The following is a 25345-nucleotide window of genomic DNA, read 5'->3' as shown; positions in this document are numbered from 1 at the left end:
TAGCAAAACATGACTTATAAAAACAAAAATCCTTTTGAAAAATCAATCACAGTTATATGGTTAAAGATTATTATTCTTATCCAGAGACTTCAACTTGTAAAACTACATGCATGTGCAACATTAATACATTATGAGAAACAACATGCTACAAATCGGTTGTTTCGTCTGATTTGGGAAATACTATCTTTAAGTAAATAAAATGTCAACATAGATGCATGAATTAAATCTACAAAGGAGAATGGACATGTATATCTTACATAGTAATGATTGTGTAGCAAAAATATTTCTAACACTCCCTGATATATAATGGTTATCTTGTTCGTCACTTATTTCACTACATTTTAATACAAACATCTTCATTTTTATCTCAATTCTGAACTCCTGCTTGAAGGAAAACTATATAGCCATAAGAGCAGCTCAATTAATATTCTTTCATGATTTGGAAACAATGTCATTTTTTAAGTTTTCTATTTCAGCAGGAGCCACCTGGTTTCATTATGCTCCACTTCCTTGCACAGCTTGCTCTCTTAATCTGAATCCCTAACTCATAGACTACAAATACTTACATCCTGATTGGACATCTCCCAGTAGGGTCTTTCTCCATAGGACATCACCTCCCAGAGCACAATCCCGTAACTCCATACATCGCTGGCTGATGTGAACTTGCGGTAGGCTATAGCTTCTGGTGATGTCCACCGGATTGGAATCTTTCCTCCCTTTGAATATAAAATCACATGGATGTTCATGATCACAAGTTAAACATATTATATACATTATAATCTTCTGAATTTGTCAAGGTATTTCTCTTCTGCAATGGAATGTGGGTTTCTGTTGATGTATATTGATATTCTATTTTAATACCAAACAGGAGTGGCAACCACTTACTGCAATATTTATTTTCAATTAATTTAAAAGAATTTTAAAATAATAAAGAAAAATCTGAAAATTCCTTAAATACTGACATTTTATATTAACTGTGGTACATTAGTCATCTGTAATAAAACAACTTGAAATGGATGTGCAACATTGTATATTAGAATAGAATGAGGAATCTCATTCAAATCAATCTTTATTGATTTAACTAGACTTATGCTCTACCATACAATCTTAGTTCATAATGTGAATCTGTTAATAAAGAAGTTAAACCACTTCTTGACACTTATAGGTATTTATTAATAAATAAATTCAAAATAAAATTATATTTCTGTAAAACTCTCTTTAATACATTAATCAATTATCTTAATTAATCTATTTAGTGCCTCACTTCATCTGAAGTACATTTCGTATACTTGCTAGACACAATACAAACTAGAAAGATGGGATAACTACATTCCCAGAACTTTCTGGAGAAGTATATTGGTTCTGTGAGTTATAGGATATATAAAGGTATGACTTCCATGGAATTTGCTCTCAATTTAATAAATACATTTAATAAAGATGTGCTGAGAAGCAACCGTATGGGAAGTATTATGCTAGTTATTCTGAGTGAGACAAATATAAATAACATACTTGCTCTCTATTTGGAAAATATCAGGAATAAGAAGCAATTGTTGTGAATAACTAAATGCAAAAAAGAGTATCTTATCAGAGGAAAAAAACTTTGGTTCTCAAACTCTACAATGCATATGAATAGTCCGTCGTGCGCTCTCACTGAAGTGGAAATTCTGATTCACTAGTTCCAATAACGTAGGCAGGGTCTGCATTACTAAGAAGCTCCAGGTGATACTTATTGTGCTGGCCATGGACCTCAGTTTAAGTAGGAAGGCAGCAGTGAAAACTGTTGTGCTGCAGAGCACTGAGCCCCAAACATCACTAGAGGGACAGAGGGGGTCACATACAAACTGAACTTTAAAAGATGTATATAAAAAAAAGATGTATCAATACTTGATACATCACGAAAAATAATGGGTGCTCCAAAGAATTTATATCATCAAAATCTTAAGCCATATTCATCGAATGCGCTCCATTGACATTGTACCTCCTGTCACTTGTTGGTTCTGAAGTGATCGTCAGGGGGGGAAATATATTGCTTTTGAGACATGAATGGAAAACTTAGAAGGTAAGTAATTTTACTTCATTATATCTGAATTTCCTCATCTGTTATTTGGAAAAGTAATTGTACTGATTTATACCTTTGTTATGAAGCTAAATGACAAATTTTAGGAAAATTTTTAACAAAGTCCCTGGTACAGAGTAAAGCCTCAAGAAACCTTAGCTTACTACTCTCACATTCTGAGGGAAATGGCATAAATCAAAGCACAGAGTAGGAAAATATATGTTCTGCAAGAACAGTTTCTGGTATAAAAACAGATTATGTGGAGGAATACAATGAGAGAGGATGAGAAAAGACAGAATCAGAATTTAATCATAGGTATACAGAGTTTTATCTGGTAGAAGAGAATGTTATGCATGATTTTCACTACCTCAGAAAACTTGACACTTTCTGATGTTTTTACACAAGTGAGCTGTTCAGAGAAGGGAACTGCTGGAAGAGCTTTGAAAGAGGTAGGGCTTACACTAGGCTCTGAAAAATGCATGAAACTGTAGACACATGAGCCCAGAGAAGGAGACTGACTGCCTTCTTGAGAAGCGTCCAGCCTAAAAGTAGTCGACAATTTATACTGGTGAAGTGAAATAAATCAAACTTGAAGAGATAGGGGCCAGATGAAGAAATCGTTGGGAGTTAGTGTGAGACACTACAGTGCTCAGCATGCACTAGAGTAATGATGGTCTAGAACTAGAAAAACAGACAAGAAAGTGTTTATGGTCTTGTAGATGAGAAGACATATGGTCTTAGAAGTTTCCCATTATCTTGTCTTTCTCACTCATGTCACTCATTCACTCTCTTCTGTACATTGTGCATTTTTCACAAAAATTTAAAAGGTCCTTTTTCATATTTAAATGTAGAGAATCTCTTGTCAAGCCTCATATTGCCCTTTTCTCTGCCAATACATTCAAACTTAATAATAATAATAATAATAATAATAATAATAATAATAATAATAATAATATTTTAAATCTCCCACCAATTTATTTGCACCTGCCTAGACCAAGATTGGGTTTTAAGGATTCCAGATTTCAAATAATACCTCTTAAGTTTGATGAAGAATAGACTTATACATGCAACAGTTAACAAAATCCATTCTATATGTCAAACAGAATCATTGGGCATAATTTTTCTCCCTTAAAGAATTCTGAGAATTAGCAGAAGTCAAACAAAGCTGTATTTATGGTGCAAAGAGTAGATAATATTTTAAAATCTCAGCTGTCTTTGTCTCTGCTACAAAAAAATGGCACACACAAAAAAATGAAGAAAATGTTTTTAATGCTGAAACTTTGTATCTGTTTAGCAAGTACAAGGCACAGATCTATATTAAGATGTCTAGTTGAAATTAAATTATAAACATTAGAAAAAAACAATAGATTGATGACAAACGTGAGCTAGAAGACCACTTACTGTGCTTAACTTCAACCAGGATTAAAATGGAACCTGCCAAAGTTTCACTTTAAGTGGTTCATCACCATTTTTCAGGGAGGGGAACAGGAAGAATATTTTAGTGGTTTCTTTAAAGAGCAAAATACTAAATAGTGACTTTTTTTAAAAGAAGGACATGGCCAAGATTACATTTAAACTGGGAAGGAGAATCTTTTCACCTGTGCTCTGGATGCAGACACACATGTGATTGGAGGGACCTCTGCCAACATGTCCAAGCCCATCTTTTCAGTGAGAGCTGCGCTCACCACAGTCCCTCCGCTCCACGGCGACCCTCGACCCTCGCAGGCTGTCCTCCGATGTCGCACATGGTTACAGATCCAAGCAAATTATTTCCTGTCTATTTACTTTCACTGTATAAATCTTATTAAAATGTTAAAATCTAAACACATAGGAAGTGTATTTTGGAAAATGTGTGAAGAATTATTTAATAAAAACATTTACATTTTGAATTCTGCTCTTGTGCTAATATGTGCCTACCAAACACACACTCTCACACACAACTGTTTGAGTAACAAATTAAAACTTTTCCATATAACAATTTATTTGATTTACTGGCTGATCAAGTAACTCTTACACTACTTTTAACTTCACACTAATTCTTAACAAAATATTTTGGCTCTCAGCTCACCGTGCTACTTTGGGAAAGGATGTTGGCCACATTGCACAGTGGTCACCTGTGAACTGACAATAGGTTCTCACTACATTTGCTGAGTTTGGATATGCAGATTATGGCCTCTTGTTTGGCATTTGGGTTTTGAATCTAACTTTTTCTCCAGCTCCTAATTATATCAAAGCTCGAAATGCTGTCCTTATGGAAAAATATGAAGTGAGAAAATTTGATTTTTTTCATTTTATTCTGAACATGTTATTTCAAACACATGAAGAGTAAATAAGTGATCTTCAGTTAGCTTACCAATTAAACCAGTTAGCAAGGTTGTATGTTTCCTTAATTTTTCTACCAGTTTCCATTGATCTACTCTTTAGTGTACTAGTTCTTTTCCTTAAGGCTGAACTCTGTTCCATGTCACTGGTTAGTGAGTCCATATACTTAAAAGTTAAAATGTTTATATTAATTACAAATAGAAAACTCTTAATTGATATTTTCCTATATGATACTCATGCAACTCATTTTAAATAAACACGTAGGGCTATTTTGAACCATTTATTTAGAAGTAAGTATAAATAAAAAAGTATGGTTTGCTTTTGCTTAATGTTGTTGGTAAAGCCCCTAGATAATGAGCTTTAAAACCTAGAATTTTAACTCTGGAACATTCAGCTTTCTTAGAAGATTTTCATCTGCTTCTAGATAGTGTTTTAGAGTGATCAGTTTTTCTCTGACATTGATGTGGTAATCATAGGTTCAAGAGCCTCATGCTTCCCCTAGTCAGCCATCTGGTAAATGATGCCACCAATCACTGAGGGAATCAGGAAGTGAAAAAAGATGATGGAAAATAATATTCATTATTATTTAGGAAATTTTTGTCATTGGCAACTGATTTATGATACACATAAAGAAACTACTAAAATATCAAATTTTAATAAAGTATTCAATAAATGTTTGCTTTCCTCCTCTCTAATTCTCTTTTATTGCTTAACACACCTTTACTATTGGTATAAATAGTTTATTAAATGAGGATACAAGGGTCAGCTTATTGTTAACTTCAAAGCACTATTCAAATTTAGCACTTGTTACTATTGTTGCTAAAAAGAAATCTAACTAAGAAGAATATTATACAATTTTTTATTTTCCTATGATTGGCAAAAAGTGTAATATCAAGTCATTTCTGCTTTAAATGAGAGAAACCTAAACCATCATTATATACACTTAAGTTGAAATCAGGCTAAGGGAGAGATTCCAACAGAGCAAATCATTATAGAGTTTGAGGAAGGGTAAATATGTTATGACAAATATGCTATCATAAACTCTTTAATTCAGCATTACAGTTTCAAATTCTCTATATTCAACAATAGTAAAAAGAATTCTAGCCCTGGCTGGCGTAGCTCAGTGGATTGAGCGCGGGCTGGGAACCAAAGTGTCCCAGGTTTGATTCCCAGCCAGGGTACATTCCTGGGTTGCAGGCCAGAACCCCCAGCAACCGCACATTGGTGTTTCTCTCTCTCTCTCTCTCTCTCCCTCTCTCTCTCTCTCTCTCTCTCTCCCCCCCTCTCTCCCCCCCCTTCCCTCTCTGAAGATAAAGAAATAAAATAAAATCTTAAAAAAAAACAATAGTAAAAAGAATTCAAGTAGTAGCTTATATCCTAACCATTGTCATAATTAAAATTAGTGTGACCAAACTATAATTTGAAATCATAAGGCTTTGAAAGCTGAATAGCTTATAAAGCTGGAAATGATTAGCATTAAAGCCACAGGAGCCAATGCTCACTCACTGCAGAGGGCACTTGTCTTTTTTAGATATTATCTTGGCAAATGTGCAGAGTAGGCACTCAACAATGCTCATTGATTTGACTTGAATTCTCTTTCTCCAAATTCTGCTTTTTTAAAAGAAGGCTTTCTCCCGGTCTGCTTTTTGTAACTAGCAAAATTCTTAGTTGAGCATCCTGGTCATATGAATCCATTGGTAGAATATTTGGGAACCTTGTAGCCAAGTTGGTTACTCCATGTTCTGTGATCCATCTATTGATTAATTATCCTACTTGACCAGGAAGTCCATAGGAGTAACTACCTGTCCCCCCTCACTTCTGATTTCCCACAGTTTAAAACAGGAGTCTCACATTTTAGCTTGCTTGTTTACAAAACCTTGTTTCCTCGAGGAGTATGTAGTTTGCCTGAGGAAGAATATGATTATGTTATGGAACTAAAATAGTAGATTTTACTGATTCATTTGATAATTTTTAGCATTTTTAAATATACACTTTATTTTTAGAAAAAATACATTAAATCTAGTTTTTCAGAATGTATGTAAATATTAAATAAGAATAAGGTAACATATAGCATCATAACAGCTTTAGAAAATCAAATTATTTTCTGATTTCCTCTTTCCTCTCATCCTACTATTTAATAACACTGTTAGTTCCATAAGGGTAGTAAATGAAAGAATCACCGAGGATCAATCTTTAAAAGCATCTATAAAATCAAGAAAATAGCTTGCTGAGTATCATATGAATTAAGTATTTTAGAATTTGCAGAATGCTATAAAGATTTTTATTTGCCTTCATAAATAATATGCATCCTACATCAAATGTCTCAATATTAATGTTACAGGTACTTTACCAACTTACACCACCACCAGTAATTTAATAAATATTCTTAATCTAGGCACATAGATATCACTCCATTCCATTATAAGAGAAAGCTAAGTAAAATTTTAAAATATAAAAATAGTTATGCAGTGAGACATATGCTGACTAAAAATACATGACATTGATTTATGAGTTTACTCCAATGTCATTTAAATAAAATAAAATCAAAATATCAAAAGTAAAGTAACCATGTTTACAATTTATAGCATTGGTGGGGGTAGAGAACTATAAATTTCAAGTGTTAGATTAACAGCAAATGAAAATAAACTTTAACATGAGTAAAAGGTGTACTGTTTATTGTGTTACATTTGTGATATCCCAAAAGCCAACATTCTAAGAGGCTTGTTGACAGATGATTAGATTTTCCATGTTTTACAAATATCAATGTATTTTGTTGGGAACCGCCCTGACTGGTATCAGAGGCTGAAACCCCCGCCTAGGCTAAAGCTAAGGGAATGCCCTTGGAACCGTGAGCCAGCAAGGAGACAAAAGCTTATCTCCCTGGCAGGAATGCTGCTTCTGCTGCTGAACCCCAAAAAGCTTGGTCGGTTAGCCAAAGACGGGTAAGATTCCCCACGGGGGGAACGACCTAAGCCAGGCACGATCACTTTGGGAGGCCCCCCAAAAGAAGGACTTGGGGGGGGGGCTGCAGCAAAAGGGAGTGATGGACCCTCGCTCCTTGGCTTTGACATAGCCTGAGTTCTCAGCGTCTGGAAGAAAATCTCCTTATCTCTTGGTTACCTAGTTCCCTTGCTCCACCTAAGCCTGAAACAATGACAGGGTAGTACAGCTTGGTACTGAGAAGTGCGGATTTCCCGGGGTGATCAGGCCTAAGAAAGAACATGTAAATTACTGTGAAACCTTCTTTGTTTAGAATGCTCTCAGTTGAATGAGAAGGGTCTTAGGAGGAAGTTATTTTGTTCCTCAGTCTTACAGCTCTTTGACCCCAACTCAATAGACCGGCAGAGTTCTTTGTTTTCTATGGTTCCTTACTTCCCCCGAATGAGTACTGTACTTTACCTGAATTATTATGCAAAATGAGCCTAATAAAAGCAGGTATGGACAGTAAATCAGGGCGCTCCCCACTAGGGGGGGTGGCCATTTCGTCCCTACTTCCCCACAGAAACTAGTCTGTCTCTGTGCATGTGGTGTTTTTTCTCGCGTATTGTCGAGCCATCCACAGCGTTCCGTGGTCACTGCTGGCCGGTGACCCACGCGCAACAGTATTTCATGTTGTCCCATGCAACTTGCAGTTCAGTACAAATAGGAGAAATTATAAAGTACCTGAGAGGGACAATTGATCTCCATTCCCATTCTTTATATATTCCTTATACATATACATTAGATATCTTTAAAGGAGGTCTCTCTACAGTCACCCCGTTAACATTTGACTACATTCTTTGTTGTGAGAAGTGCTTGTGTATGTTAGCATGTTCAGTAGCATCTTTGGCCTCTACCCAGTAAATTACATTAGCATCCTCTCAATTGTGAGAGCCAAACAAAGTCTCCAGAAAATGCCAAATATCCCCTGTAGAGCAAAATCATCCCTTCTTGAGAACTACTGCTTCACATAATGTGTGACAAGCTTTGATATGCAATAGAAAATGACTCCAATGAAGTCTAGCCCTGGCTGGTGTGGCTCATTGGTTGAGTGCCAGCCTGAGAATCAAAGGGTCACTTGTTCAATTCCCAGGCAGGGCACATGCCTGGGGTGCAGGCCAGGTCCCCAGTAGGGCGCATTCAAGAGGCAACCACACATTCATGTTTCTTTCCCTCTCTTTCTCCCTCCCTTCCCCTCTCTAAAAATAAATAAATGGAATCTTAAAACAAAATAAAAATGAAGTCCAGAATTTACCTGGGTTTTTATGTAGATAAAGTAGAATTAACCTTTTTTTCTTTTTTTCCCCTCACAATTCACACACTTTCAATGGATATTTTTATTCCAGTACTAATCTAGAAAAGTAATGGCTAAATTTATATGAGCTAATCTTCTGATACTTGGGTTTTGGTAAATATAACAGCATCCCTTTGAGATTCTTCCCTTTCTTAATGTTTTACTTAATTTTTCCTTTCTTTTTTCATTCACTCCTTTTTTTATCAAGGGGGCAACTTCTTATTGCTAATAAAAATGAAAAATTAAGCAACAATTACTTTATCAGATAAAGGTATTGATAACCAAAGATTTTACAAAGAAATGAGTGTTTACTCCAAGATGAAACATTATCTACAGCTCCAAAAAACATAAATATCATTGGCATAAGGAACACTGAGTAAAGGGCCCAATGTAGTTATGAAATATGGTGAAAAAGAAGCTGAGGTCCATGCATTTTAGTTTAGATATACTTTACGATAAGGTTCTTTGTCTTCAAGCTGAGCAATTATAGAATTGAGAATTGCAGAACTTATTCATACTTCTGCTTCTGTCTGGACCATAAAAATTTATCTTCCTTCCCCACCTTCCGCCGCAAGAAATTTAAGTTCATATTGCTTTACATGTTTTTTTTTTCTTTTTCAGGTTCAGCAATTTCATTTCCAGTTTATCTGTGGGGTAGGGGAGACACATTTAAATTTTAAATGCTATTCAAATCACTGCCTAACTGGTGTTATCATTTGCCTTCTTCTTTCTTGCTACAGGAAAACCATTCTAATGCAACTGTTGTTAATGAGTTACATCTCCCAACTAGTAGGCAATTTATACTTTTGTTGGTTAAATGCTGCTAGGCATTCTGAACATTATAAAGCACAAATAGTTACTATAAAATTATTTATAAATCTTTTTTTACAATATTTAAAAAAGACCTTAAATGAGGTATTTATATATATACATGTAAGCTTCCTAGATATTCATACATTTGAGACATCTCCAATTTCCTGAAGTAAGCCTGGAATCACAGCATAAAGAGCGTATCTAAAAATCAATTGCAAAGGGATCTCCAATCCAAACTTAACAGCATCAGAAGTTAACATTTATTCCCAATTTTGCAGTGTTGAACTTAGAGCCAGTTCCTCTCAGTGCTGATGTCTCATCAATTTTTACCTCAGTAAATTGGGGTGCAGGGAGATTTATGTTCACTTGTTCCATTTAGATTTCAAAGTTTACTACTAGTCAGAAGTCTTGTTTTGGGGGGCTCAGCTTTGATCCTACTATTAAATTTTAGCCAAGTTTCTTAACCTCTCAGCAGATATCTTGTCATTCACAAACTGAGGGTCATGGGAAACATAAAACCCACCTTTATGTTCAATCTCATCTATCTCTAACATATGTGCTGACTTAGAAACCTTAGCTCTTACAACTTTTAATTTCTGTCTAAAACCTCTAAGAATATCAAGAATGATTTTCAATTTAATTATTTTGGAATCTTAAAGATGATCCTAGCTTTGAACTAAACTGCATATGTATTGGTTGGCATATATGGATTTACTTCTACAGAATTTTAACAAAAAAGTTAAAGGAGAGGAATGAAATGGTGCAAGTAATGATATTAGGGATTTTCTGGACAGCAGCATTACATAACTGCTAAACTGCAGTCCAGGATAAAGTAGTCCAAGCCTTGTTCACTCTGGCCATGAACATTAGTTAGAGTAGGAATCACACAGTAAATCTGTTTCTGAAAAGATCCTGCAATTCAGTTCTCTAAGCTTAATGAATTTAGACAGTTCAAATGAGATTGTTGGCTAAAAGCCTGGATTTTTCAGGCACTTAAATGAAGTCAGCTCATTTACTATGGGTTTGGGGACTTCAAGTCTTGATTTCTAAAGAAACAAAATGTAATTGCTGAAATCTCTGGACATTGAGGCATAATATCTCATATTTGCCCCACTTCTTCTCTCATTATACATACAAATCTCTCCTTGCTGAATTAGGAAATGCTTTTCTGATCCACAGTTCACATTGCCTGCTGTGAGCTCTGTCAGGTCATACTTAGAGTGACAAAGGACTTTAGAGAGTTTATCTTAGTAAACCCTAAGTAATTGAGTGTTTAACATGGAGGCCAATATTGGCTTCTCAGATTAGAAGTAGAACTACAGAGATAAATCATTTGACCCAAGGATTTAACATCTATCTCTTTGTCAGGGACTAAACTTCGCTCATTGTAGACAACAGTAGACAACAAGGTGAAGGGCAATCCAAGAAGACTCTCAGGGGAAGCATCTGTTCTACTCCCCAGTAGTTCAAATCTAAAAGCCATTGAGAGAATTGTTTCAACAGATGTTTGATTGCCACAAGAGATCAGAGAAAATGATCTCCTAGGTAGCAAAAGCCCATCCCTTGAAATTTTGAGATTTTTCAAACATTATTTGAAATGCTCAAGAATTTCTTAAAATACAGAAAATTCTTCCCACTGCATTCTAAGTAACACTATGTTTATCTAGGAAATGAATACAAATAACATTCCTATTAATTTTACAATAAAATATAATATTAGGTCATTTGATATATAATGTCTTTTTTCAACAAAAATGATGCAAGAATTTGGGGATAAGGCTAAACATATGTCCTAATATGAGCATAGTTCTTTTTCAAAGATCAATATAGTTTTAAATGTTAAATTTTATTGTTTACATACAAGCAACTCCTAATTTATTATTTTAAAAGGTTACATAGATTCATTTGAACATCTGAGTCTTTAGCACTCAATACAATTTTCCAAAGAAGCAATGTTTTAAGAAATGAGTCATAAAGATCTATTTAGTATAGCCCTCATTATATGAAATGTTAAAGGGACTTACCTAAAAAATAGATCAAAATCTATGAACAGTAAAATGATAACAAACTCACAACTAACAACAACTGAACCTAAAAAAAAACAAGACAAAAATTAAACAAACAACCAGAATAAGAACAGAATCATAGAAATGGAGATCATATGGAGGGTTATCACTGGGGAGGGGGAGGGGCAGAATGGAGGGTGGAGGTACAGGGAATAAGAATAATAATAGGCAGGCACAAAATAGACAGGGGGAGGTTAAGAATAGTATAGGAAATGGAGAAGCTAAAGAACATATGTACATGACCCATGAGCATGAACTAAGGCTGGGGGAGGAATGCTGGTGAGAGGGGCCAGGGAAGAGGAGAATAAAGGGCAGAAAAAATTGGGGCAACTGTGCCCTGGCTAATGTAGCTCAGTGGATTGAGTGCAGGCTGCAAATCAAAGCATCGCAGGTCCGATTCCCAGTCAGGGCACGTGCCTGGGTTGCAGGCTACGGCCCCCAGCAACCGCACATTGATGTTTCTCTCTCTCTCTCTCTTTCTCCCTCCCTTCCCTCTCTAAAAATAAATAAATAAAATCTTTAAAAATCTTTAAAAAATTGGGGCAACTGTAATAACATAATAAAATATATTAAAAATATAGCAGGACTACTATATACTTGTAATAAAAATAATGAAATAGAAGTATTAGATTTACTCTAGTAATTAAGCAAAGAAACAGTGTCTAGTATATTGTTGGCACTCAAATATATGTTGAGTGAAGAAATGTTGCACTTTAGAGAAAATAGTTCCTAGTAGAGGTTGTATGTAATGTATTTATACATAATCTCCTCATTCTCGTGTTCTACTGCAAAACTGCAGTTTTGATTTCCCCCCATATAAATCTGGATAGATTATTTAATGTTCCTGCTACCTATCTCTGAAACAAAAAGTACTAGGACTCTCAGGAAATTTTGATGCAACATTAATAACTAAGATTACTATATCTTCTAAAGTTTTCTGATTTTTGAATATGTGGCTTTACTTTGTAAAGCTACATAGGGCATATTCATATGATTCTTGAGAGTAGGAAATAAATTCATGGTTGACACTGGTTCAAAGCTTAAAATACATTAGTATACGATGGTCACTAATTAGATATTTACTTACTGTTTTTTTATTCATATCTAAGTGACACATAACATATATTACTTATCAAAATAATTGTCTTTTTGTATTACACCAGTCTTTTGTATGCATAGTTTTTAGTCTGTGAACTGCTACAGGAAAAGGCTCATATTTTCTATTATTTATCTCCTTGGAATAGAGTTATTCTGAACAGGGGTATTTAACCACTTAGCTTGTAACCACTTGCCTTGGCCACATATTTTAATTTTAAATCTTGCAAATGAAATTAGTTAAGGCAAAGGTGTACCTTGATATTTCAGGCATCAAGTTGGTAGAATCACAAAGCTAAAAAATATCAAATAAATTATAATGTAAAATGAAGTTTCTTTCCCCTTTAACTAACACATAATGCCTGTGATAACCTTCTGCTTTCTTTATCTTTAAAAAAATTAAATAGGTGTTAATTGGCTCTACAGGAATGTGACAAAAGGGAGAACAATCCCATATAAAAACATGATTGATAATCACTGTGCATGAATCTTCAGAAAAAAATAAAAATAAAATATCTAATAATAAAGAAAATATCAAGAATAAATCATTTGATTTTCTGAAATTCCCTAAATCAGTTTATGTGGTAATTATGTCCCTAAAATGAATGTGGGGGCTTCAGAATTGAATTGGCTTTATACAACATAACACATAAGTCAGATAAAAGTCTACACTTTCTCTTATTTTTCTCTAGTATTGTATAAAACAATATATTGAATACTATCATATTAACATTTTATATTCCATCTATTTCAACATATGAATTTAAGGATGTTCATATGCATAGAGACACTCATGCATACATAAAAATGCTAACCTGTTTAGAATGAAATGTCATAAGGGGGAAGATTAAAAAAAGTATTCAATAGAAAAGAATTCTCACCACTAATGCCTTGGTTCTGATAGAATGAAATAAAGTAAATTAGTAGTTCAGTGTAAACAATATGACACATGCCATAGCTCTACTTTGAAATTTACATAATGGGAAACCAAAGAGAGGGAATTTATTTTTTGTTTGCCTGGTTTTCTGAACAACAAAAATTCTTTGATGGTTTAAATTTACAGACTAAATGCTCCAATCATATCCATCCCAAATAAAATCCTGGAGCTTCCAAAATGATTTAAAACCTTTAGTATTACAGCTGCACTTATGCTTCAAAGCTTGTCTTCAAAATGTTATATCACATAATACTATATCATAGGTCAGAGTCTATATCATTTAATTACTACTAAAATATTCATTTAATTGTTAAGGTGTTTTTATTTCACATAAAATATCCACACCAGCAGTTCTCATGGTGTCATCCAAGCATTTCTGGACATCCCCAACAGCATTTAGGGAGCCCTCAAAGATTGAACTATTTTCATAACCATACTAACTGAAAGATGATAGACTTTCTCACTCTCAATATCTGTGAACATGCAGTGAAATTTTACAAAAATTACAGGATGCATAATAATATCATATAATGGAAATTTCCAATGTTTGGAATTTCTGCATAACTCAATAGTGAGAAATGAAGAGGAATGATTAGAAGTGAGTAATTTTGATTTCTTATACAATACTTTCATGAAAAAGAGAAAACACAAAAAATGTATATCATTATCTTAACTACCCCATTTTTTAGGCATATTATTGAAGATATGAGGAAGGAAAACTTGTCATACACAAGAAGCAACATTGGAAAAATCTGGTATTGAATAAATTGCTCTTAAGGTTTAAGGCTAAGCATTTTCTCAACACCTCAGATGATTCCTTCAGTTTAAGAATTTTTAAATATAGAATTAATTTATATAATTTCTGTTTTATTGTTCTACCCTGCCTGCATATTACAGAAATGTTCTAAAAGTGAGAGCAGTAGACACCACACATTTATTCAAGGGCATTGAATCAATGCCTCTATAATCCTTTATGCTATTACACTCTACCTAAAGCCTAAAAACAAGTGCATCTTAGAGCAGATTAAATCTGAAATATCATTGGAGGCAAAAATGACAAAACATCATCAAAAGGCTGGGTTCTTCAGAAAAAAGCAACGATGCTGGGAATAATGGAAGGTAGCAGGAAAAGAGGAAGAGAAAGTCAGAGATGAAATGACTCCATAAAAGAAGTCATAGGCATGTGTCTACAGAAACTGACCTGAGCTGTTGAGGCCAGGACACTGGATGTCACTTATTCATTGGCTTACCAAAAATCAAGGTCAACATAATGGCTGGTAACACACACAGGCAGTACATTTCTGAGGAGCAATGAGACATTTAATGCACTGGGGCACCAAATGCGAATTTCTTAATTGGAGTGACACTTGGTGAAATGTGTTAAGCGTGACTAAAATGACATGATTGGTAAAACACATTAACCAGAATGTGTTTATCCAAAAAGAATGCCCTTGGCATACTTTTAAATGGTGACCTTGTTTTTTTGAAATTATCATAGCGCACTAAATCAAATAAATAATGTGGATATCTGCACTTGATAGAACTGGTTCTGGTTAAAACAAACAAACAAAAAAACAGACCAGTATGCAACAATGTACTATTTCTGTTATTTATTAACTATAAGCTTATTGAGACAAGGGTCTTTTTTTTTTATCTCAGTCAAGCTTGTTATATAGTGTTACATACTTAAACTTTTCTGAGTAATGGTATCATTCAGAATCAGTTTTAAAGATAATTTCAAAAGAGGAACTCACAAAAGATTTTGTGTAATAGTACTGTTCCTGCAAGGTTCTTAAAGACAACTCAGTGTAGCAATACTCATTGAACTGTTTCAGTGTGTTGGTTTAAAAAACAAAAGAACAATCCTACCTACTACCTTATAGGCATACCTCATATTTTATGGTAAATTATAAAATTATCATACCAAAAATTGTTATAGCAAACAAAACTTATAATGGAATACTAAGGTATCAACATTATTCTAGAAATGCAGATGCAAACTATAGCTTCTCAGAAGGGATCTAGGATCCCCATGGGTATTTTGAGGAGTTTCAAGAAAATGAAAGGGTGAATCCTGAAGAACTCTATACAGTTATTCATTGGTAGTGAATGAGCCCATTTGGTTTATGTGGTTTTTAAGAATCATCCAAAAATGAAACATAATGCAAAGAGCTTATTGCACTTTGACTTGACAGACACTAAAGAGGAATTTTGACACAATAATGCCTTTTCTCTATTTGGTCCTGAGAAAGTGACAATAAGTGTAAATGACACTTGAGAATTAACCCAACATTCTTCAGGAAGCAGATGATCTAGGTTTTTACAAGTCTTTCAAGTCCCTCTAACAGGAAGTGTTCCTTTGAGTATATAAGAAATTGAGATTAGTATTGAGAACTGTGTTCTCCTTTAAAAATGGGATATGGCATAGGCTTAGAGCCTAGCTTAATTACTAGTATTGAATACTTCAAATAAAGGCCTTTTTTTAGTGAAGTACTTTTTATTAAAACTGGACATATTTTTGGATACAGTGGTTGATGTAACAACATGGATGATGCCAGGAAGAATACTATTTTTATGGAATATGTTAATATGATATGGAATCAAAAGGACACAAATTAAAACAGTTAAATGTAATTAAACAATTAAATATAATTGCTCACATCTAATAAGTAAATACTAAAAAATGATAAAATCAAGTTTTACTAGGAGTATAGTTATCTATTCTTTTGAAAGAGCACAGACTCTGACACAGAAAATTTACTTTTAAGAATATATTGTTGGCAAATTATCAGATTCACAATTATGAATACACATGAATTATATACATAGTTGTATAAAATATTGAAACATAGGTATAATCATAGTTTGTCTACTCTTTAAGGTTTGGTTAAAAATGGTACAACTAGAAAATAGAACATATCAAACTACTAAACATAAAAACATAACTTATTTATTGACCATGAACTATGTTTAACAAGCACATTGGCTGAGCAGGAAAATGGGCTACACAGTGGCACTGGGAACAATCCCATTCTGGTTATGGATCCAAGCATGTGTGTGTAAAAATGGGTGTGTAGGAAAAATCTGAGAGAACTGACTCACAAAGTCATAAATGTTCTTTGCAGGTGTCACCATTATGAATAACTTTTCTCTTTTTTTGGTGCTTTGTTTTGAAATTTTTATGATATTAACACATGTTACTTATGTAAATATCAATTTAAAATTATTTAAAACTATATACAGTTGGATAGGGGTACTGAGAATTTATACAGTCTACTTACAGATGTCTCAACCATGATGGAAAAAGGGTAAATATAAAAATACCAAGATGTCAGGCATGTGAGAACCTTGCTGCCCTTTGAGGGAAGCATTAAATCAATGCACGGGCAGTCAGAAGTAAAATCATCACTGTCCTCATGAACAATGGTCATTTATTTTCCCATCTTAGTAATAATATTTTAACATTAAAGGATAAACCTCCCTTGATGGAAGATATACATGATAAAGCATTGTGGGACATGATTTCTACATATTTACGAGTCAACATTATACAAATTTGAAAACAAAGATAAATGGGAAAAAAGTTACTCACTCTTGTTGTGTAAGCCGCTTCTGGATCATCTTCTAGAACACGTGAAAGTCCAAAATCAGAAACTTTACACACCAAATTGCTGTTGATTAAGATGTTCCTAGCAGCGAGGTCTCGGTGAACATAGCCCATATCCGAGAGGTACTTCATGCCAGATGCTATCCCCCGAAGCATCCCCACTAGCTGGATGACTGTAAACTGGGCATCATGTTTCTAAGAAGTATTTCAAATGTATAATTAAGATGTGTTGCATCTCTTAAAGATATATCTTGGTTAAAATCTCACATACTGAATGGTAACAATACTTACTATACATCTTAGTTCTAAGTACTTCAGTGCAAAAAGATATGTGACTAAATGGATATAAGGCTAAAAGAAAATAGCCTAAGTGCTGCATTACTAAACACTCTGTAACAAGAAGTACCTTAATTATTTGACTGCAAGTTCAAACATGAACTATCTTCCTGTTTATGTGACATACTAACTCCTCAGAATGTTAAGCTCAAGAATAACAAAATGAAATGAATCCTGTGCTATAGGATTTTATTTATTTGTTCAAGTGTTCATTTTTCTTTCCAGTTTTTTTGATGTTTCATTAATTTCTCCAAATAAGGTGAATGTTAAACTTTAAAAAATATTTACTGAAATATGTTTTCTACCTGACATTTAATTGTCCATAAAGTTGGAGCTCTGTATTTAGAATAGCCTCCATTTTTTTTGGATTAAAGTAGAAATACATGTTTTAGATGATGGGTAGATGGAGAAATAGATAAATAGATACATACATACAAACACACATATATACATACATATAAAATTTCATGTTTAGTTATATATACATGAACAATATTTTATTTTTTTAAGTTTTAATTTTTTATTACTGTTGTTCAATTATAGTTGTCCCATCTTTTCCCCCATCACTCTCCCCTGCCCCACCCCACTGCACTCAAACCCAGTTCCCACAATAATATATTACAAGAATATTATTTTGATTTAAGAACTTCTGGCCAAGATGGATGCATAGGTAAATATGCTTTGTTTCCCCACATAATGAAAAGAAGGACAACAACAAATTTAAAAGCAAAAACAACCAGAACTGCCAGAAAATCAAACTGTATAGAAGTCTGACAACCAAGGAGTTAAAGAGGAAACATTCATCCAGACTGGTAGGAGAGACAGAGACAGGCAGCCAGGGAAGAGAGGATGCATGGCAAAGTGATGGCTGGCAGACCTGTAGTTCCACATTTATGTGCAGAAAAATAGGGAGGAACAACTGGGGACTGAGACAGACCATGTAACACAGGGTTCTAGTACAGGAAACTCAAGTCTCAAAACCTCTGGCTGTAAAATCATGTGGGTGTTGTTATGGTGGGATAAACTCACAGCTTCGCAGAAGAGTTTGTTGGAGAGACCCATGGAGTTCTAGAACATATGTAAACCCACCCACATGGGAATCAGCACTAGAAGGGCCCAATCCACTTGTGGGTAGCTGGGGAAGTGATGGAAAGTGGAGAGAGAACTGAGCAAGAGGAATTGTTTCCTCTTGAACCTCTCCCCCACAGACAGTGCCACAACACAGCAAAGTGAGTAGCCCCACCCTAGCAAATACTTAAGGCACTGCCTCTTACAATGTAATAGGCGCCAAGACAAAAAAAAATATGCCCCAAGTGAAAGAACAGAGCAAACCTCAAGAAAAATCTAAGAGACAAGAAGACAGCCAACCTATTAGATGCAGAGTTGAACATTCTGGTAATTAGGTTGCTCACAGAAATGATTGAGTACAGTCACAAAATAGAGGAAGAAGTGAATGCTATCCAAAGTGAAATAAAAGAAAATGTACAGGGAACCAACAGTGAAGGAAGGAAACTGGGACGGAAATCAATGATTTGGAAAAGAAGGAAGAGATAAACATTCAACTAGAACAGAATTAAGAAATAAGAATTAAGAGGCTTAGGAACCTCTGGTACAACTTTAAACGTTCCAACATCCAAATCATAGAAATGCCAGAAGGAGAAGGGAAAAAGCCAGAAATTGAAAACTCATTTGAAAAAATAATAAAAGAAAACTTCCCCGATCTGGTGAAGGAAATGGACTTCCAGGAAGTCCAGGAAGCTCAGAGAATCCCAAAGAAATTGGACCCAAGGAGGAACACACCAAGACACAACACAATTAAATTACCCAAGATTAACGATAAGGGGAGAATGTGAAAAGCAGCAAGAGAAAAGCAGAAAGATACCTACAAAGGAGCTCCCATAAAACTATCAGCTGATTTTTCAAAAGAAATCTTATCAGCAAGAAGGGACTGGAAAGAAGTATTCTAAGTTATGAAAGGCAAGCACCTACATCCAAGATTACTCTATCCAGCAAAGCTATCATTTAGAATAGAAGGGGAGATAAAGAGCTTCCCAGATAAGGTCAAGTTAAAAGAGTTCATCATCCCCAAGCCCTTATTATATGAAATGTTAAAGGGACTTATCTAAAAAAAAGAAGATCAAAACTATGAACAGTAAAATTACAACAAACTCATAACTAACAACAACTGAACCTTAAAAAAAAAAGCAAAAACAAACTAAGAAGACAACTAGAACAGGAAAACAATCACAGAAATGGAGATCACATGGAGGGTTACCAGAGGGGAGGGGAAGGGGCAAGAATGGGGGGATGGTACAGGAAAAGGTACAATAAGAAGCATAAATGGTAGGTACAAAATAGACAAGAGGGTGATTAAGAGTAGTATAGGAAATGGAGAAGCCAAAGAATTATATGTATGACCCATAGACATGAACTAAGGGGAGTGGGTGCTGGAAGGATGGGGGTGCAGGGAGGAGGGGAAAAGAGGGGAGAAAAAATGGGACAACTATAACAGCAAATCAATAAAATGTACTTAAAAAATAAAGTATATTATTATGATTTAATTGACTAACTTGAAAAAAATGTTTTTGAAATATGTTTAGGAAAACAATTTCTAAGAAAATGTATATTTGGTTCACAAATATTAAAATTAATAATTTCTCATTCATACAAAATTTAGAAATTTCCTCCATGATAATGAATTGTACTGTCTGTCTATCTATCTATCTATCTATCATCTATCTACCTGTCTATCTATCATCTCTATACAGTGCTGAAAGCACATCGAGGATAGGGTTTATGTCTGTCTTTATTCCTTGCAGTGACTAGTGATTAACAGTGTAAAATTTTTGTATTTTTTAACATATTTGTTCCAAAATGACATCTCTAAATTGTGGATACTTTAGCATTATAACACGAGATTATTTTTTGAGTGGATGGCACTATGTGAGAGATAAATGGCTTTTTATCATGTAGCACTCTCAGGTTACTTTAAATAAAGGGAGTATTTCTTACATCAATGTTAACTGTCTTACTTCAAGATTACTTTTCATTGTTATTTTAACTGATGTGAATCTTGGCAATATGAAAAGGCCAAAGAAGACTGAACACTTTTGTTTAAAAAATATAAACCATTAACATTTGGATGCTTCAAGATAAAGATTCCAATTTAGTCTCCCTCTTGTTACTTAGTCTCAGCAAATTTCAGTTCTATCTTGAACTTTGATTATCTAATTGTTTGGCAAAATATCAGAGGTTGTCTCCAATATTTTCAGTAATTCATTCCATATTATGTATGTGTGTGAATAGATAAATAGGGAGAAATATGAGATCTATGTGAATGTATATAAAAACCTTCTACTTACACGTAAAAAACTGTCCAGGGAACCATTCTCCATGTATTCTGTGACAATCATAACTGGTTTACCTAGGTATATGGTAAATTAAATACATAATCATCAGAAGAACTCAACAAGTATTCAATAAATATATATAATGTACTTTGATACACCTGAGCAATTATATATGCAGTGAACATATAATACACTTTGATATACCTGAGGAGTTAAAAAATTGAAACATTTTTCAAAGTTGCAATTAAAAAAACTAACTTTCAATAGAAAATAATTTTCTTTTATAAACTGAAGGGTTTTTCTTTCAGCATAAGAGTCTATAACCTATGACATCTAAATTGGCTCATTTGGCATGGCTTTCCATGAACACAAAATTTGGCCTTTTCTTCATTTTAATTGCACCTGAGCTCATCTACAAAACCAAGTATTTCTGTCTTCAAGCTCAAGATACAACCAATAATCCCACAATCATTTACACGTTCTAAAGATATTTACACAGCTATGTGCTAAGTATTCTCTAGCGCTGGTTAGCCAGAAACAAGTAATTCAAAATCCTTCCTTCATGGATTCAACATGTGAATTGTACAGAACAATTAAGACTAATGATGTTAATCTTTTTATCTGTATCCACTTAATTCATTAAAATGATAAAATCCATGCTATGTTTAAAAGGTAAATAAAATTATAATTGCTGTTGGCAATAACTTATAATAACCATTTTTGAAATATGTGGACTTAAATACCATTAAATCTTTTAATAAGCATTTATATATGTTTAGATAGTAATTATTACATACAAGATAATGGTTTAATTATTTGATATGTCCTAATTTATTTATCATTCCCATCTTACACATAAGAAAAATAAGATATACGGAGGATAACAAACTAACCTAACAGCACACAGTTAACAAGTTATAAAGCTAAAAAATTGCAATCTGAATGTATTGTGCTGTTACTTTTGGAAGTTCATCCTGAAAGAAATATATAATGTATGAAAGTGCATTAGACACATAAGCATTAAATATGCTGATATAAAGATCTACAAATAGAATAAATAAATGTTTAACTATAGGCATTGATTTAGTCAATTTTGAGTTTCAATTCTATAGTTATTCTGAATTAAAATGACTGAAGACTATTGCACTTTAAACAATTGCTACATAATAATTTTACATGAACCAGAGCTGAAAACACATAATTCTACATGCATTATGATCACAACTATGAAAATAAGTAATACAAAACAAACATTTTAAATAGAAAAATATATGAAAAATTGATATTTTTGATGTATAGGAAACACTTGTAATTTTTCTATTTTTAGAATCATGTAACATTACATTAGTACTTGACATACTTTACATCACTTTATCTTCACATCATCCTATGCATTAGTAATATGTATTATTCTCATTTTACTGTTTCCTCCACTGAAAACATCATGAATTTGGGAAACTTGCTGAGGAGGTCACACAATTAGCAGTGGATACCCAAAACAGATGTCTTTTGTTTCAAAGCCTACATATATTACCACACTGTAATTCTCTTCCCTTATTGTTGCTATAATATTGTTTTAACTGTAAAACCATCATGTTACAAAAAGAAGGAAAAGAACTCCTCCATGTGTAGAAAACCTGAGTTAAGACTTGACTGAGTACTGATGTAAGACCTTGAGCAAATAATAGTTTTTTTTTTGCAAATATCTATGCATACCTAATTTATGAGTACACATATTTTTTCCTGATAAGATCCTTCTATATCATGCAGTTTAGTTTGCCATTCTGATGATAGGAAGTAGCTTTCTTTGATTCTTTTCCTTTCATAGGTGAAAACTCTTAATTCATACTCTTTTGTGAATTATGCATTAGTACTGTGGATGTTAAAATTCCTACATTTAGTACTTGAATATATACCAAGTTGTATATCTTATTTATTAAGAGGTGACAAAAATATTTAAATTTTATAAAATTTCTCCAATAATTTTAATATGCATAACAATCTATTGATATCCCAATCTCTTTTCCATTATCAGAGTGATCTAGTTATATAGAGTAACACATTATATGTAATGTCTGAAACTTCATTTTAGACAAAACCTTGAGCCTCAAGAACTTGCTTCTTCAACGTTCTAATTGAGCTTTGATTTGAAAATATTTTTTTAAAGATTTTATTTATTTATTTTTAGAGAGGGAAGGGAGGGAGAAAGAGAGAGAGAGAAACATCAATGTGCGGTTGCTGGGGGTCATGGCCTGCAACCCAGGCATGCACCCTGACTGGGAATTGAACCTGCGACACTTTGGTTTGCAGCCTGCGCTCAATCCACTGAGCTATGCCAGCCAGGAGTTGATCTGAAAATATTAAAGAAAAAAGAGAAGTTTCAACATTTCCCTGGAAATCTCTCTCCTGAAATGGAAAATTAAATGCCTAAAAACTGATTTAAAAGATCTGACCTGAAATGAGGTGAATGGTAAATGAATGTGTGTATGAATAAATGAAATTCATGTGCATGTTCTCCATAAATAGCTATAAATTTCTTTGTTCCTTTTTAACACAATTCTATGAAGAATAATATTTATCAAAATTCAGTGCATACCATGAATGTAGTCACAGATATTCTGTCTCATGCAGCAACTCATAGTTACAGTGGCCAATTATTGTGTTTGTATTCAGTGCTACACAAACCCTTGCTTATCTCTCTTCCTCTGGATGCCAGCCTATGACCACTTCATTTCTTGTTAACATGTCTAGTAAAATGTTTGGCAAGGGAAACAAAAGTAGCTGAAAAATCAAACCAGCCAATTATGCCAAAGTCTCATGACCATTCAGAAACAGGATCAGGCTGCATTTAGCTCTATAATTTAGGTATTTATAAACACATCAGTTTAAATGGGCAAGTCTAAAAATGTGCTTTACATTAAGTTCAAAGATTCAGCAAACCCAATGTACAGACAAAGAGTAAACAGAATCGCAAATATTCTACCTTGGAAAGCAGTATCTTTACTTGGTTTTCCTTGTGATTTTGATTATGATGAATGTGGTTAAAGGAAGAGATGTAATACTGGAGAAAAATTGTTTTAACATATGTGAAATATAGTTGTAAATCATAAAATACCAGCTCATCTTCACATGATGCAATGTATTTCTATTTAATTTTGCATACTCTTTCATGCATATTTTGATTTAGAAAAAAAATTGTCATAACTATAATAGCATAAACAATACAATATAATTTTTTAAAAATTAAAAAAATTCTTCTAATGTTAAAAAAGTGCCTACTATATTTACTGCCTTCAGAGATTCTAAAATACATCTAAAAATACATACTGAATACATGAATTTTTTCTGCATGACTGGCTGAAATAAAATTTAATAAAAAATTAGAAAAACAAGATTTGCAATAGAATTTTGCTTTTGTTTTTAAAATTATTTGAGTCTAGATAAAATCAAATTTTTATCATTAAAAGCTTAATGGAAGCATATCAGTTTGTTACAATAGTTCATTTCCCCAAATATCCCTAGTGGCTCAGAGATATTACTGATCATTGAACCATTGTTAGACAACAGAGGAATGTGATTCAAAATGTATAAGAACTCCAGGTTCAGTACAATTTCATCACATGTTTCTAACCACCTTTTCTATAAAAAAAGAGCACAATTAATGTGATATACAGCAATATCTAGAAATTGTATTGCAATTACCAAATAAATGCTACTTTAAATATTTTTATGAAAACAAAAATTATCAATACTGAAATATTACAAATCTTGAAATTTAATTTATTTCTAAAAGAAATACTATTAACTTCTATTAACAATTATGATTACATATACATGTTTTATTTCTTAAAGTCTTAAACACAATCTATTATAAAATCAAAATATTTGACATTAGCAACACACACTCATTATTATCATGTAATCATAATCAGGGTGGAAGCAGAAAAGCATAAGCGAGAAAAAAGAAATTGAAGAAAATTGAAAAAATGTGCCTCACTATTTCCAGGAAGGAAGTCTTGGATCATCTTTGATTAGAAAGAAAGGTTTTGGTTATAGATTTTCAGGTACTATAACTAACTGACTGATAAAAATATTGTGCTGCACTGAATTAAAGTATTTCCCTGTTAGCTTTCCATTAAATAATGTAAAATACAGAACAATCTTTTCAAAGTTCTATTTTAATCAAGACATTATTTTTGTTAAGAATGATCCTTATTATACCCACTGGTCTCTGAGTTACTGAGGCCAGGGGCCAACTTCATTTTACCTGTAGTTCTGTATTCAGCACCTAGCAGAGTACTATTTACAATTGATAATCTTACGTCTGTCACCTCAGACTGGTTAAGGATAATTTCTGTCTTCCAAATGAGGCTAAAAAGTGCTTTTTCCAACTCCTCTTTAAGCAACCATACACTTCCAATATTTACATGTCAAATGTTTTGCACTCAGTTGACTAAATTTTTTAAGTTTATTTATGCTAACCTGAAACA

At 33.4% G+C, this 25345-nt stretch overlaps 1 protein-coding gene across 2 annotated transcripts in view; it reads right to left on the bottom strand.

The window, feature by feature from the left end:
• EPHA3 (EPH receptor A3) overlaps positions 1 to 25345 on the bottom strand; it is a 338848-nt gene that overhangs the window by 23508 nt on the left and 289995 nt on the right. For both annotated transcript variants that reach the window (XM_045851756.1, XM_045851757.1), the window contains exons 12-14: positions 20868 to 20929; positions 17155 to 17364; positions 567 to 716 (exon numbers count right to left, since the gene is read on the bottom strand). In XM_045851756.1, the coding sequence (XP_045707712.1) occupies positions 567 to 716; positions 17155 to 17364; positions 20868 to 20929 (422 nt within the window). The remainder of the gene's footprint in view (positions 1 to 566; positions 717 to 17154; positions 17365 to 20867; positions 20930 to 25345) is intronic.

This window comes from Phyllostomus hastatus, unplaced genomic scaffold (genome assembly GCF_019186645.2).
Source record: "Phyllostomus hastatus isolate PE091 unplaced genomic scaffold, TTU_PhHast_1.1 phas_contig_86, whole genome shotgun sequence".
Lineage (NCBI taxonomy): Eukaryota > Metazoa > Chordata > Mammalia > Chiroptera > Phyllostomidae > Phyllostomus > Phyllostomus hastatus.
Note: the sequence above shows the minus strand (reverse complement) of the source record. Positions and strands in the feature narration are given on the sequence as shown.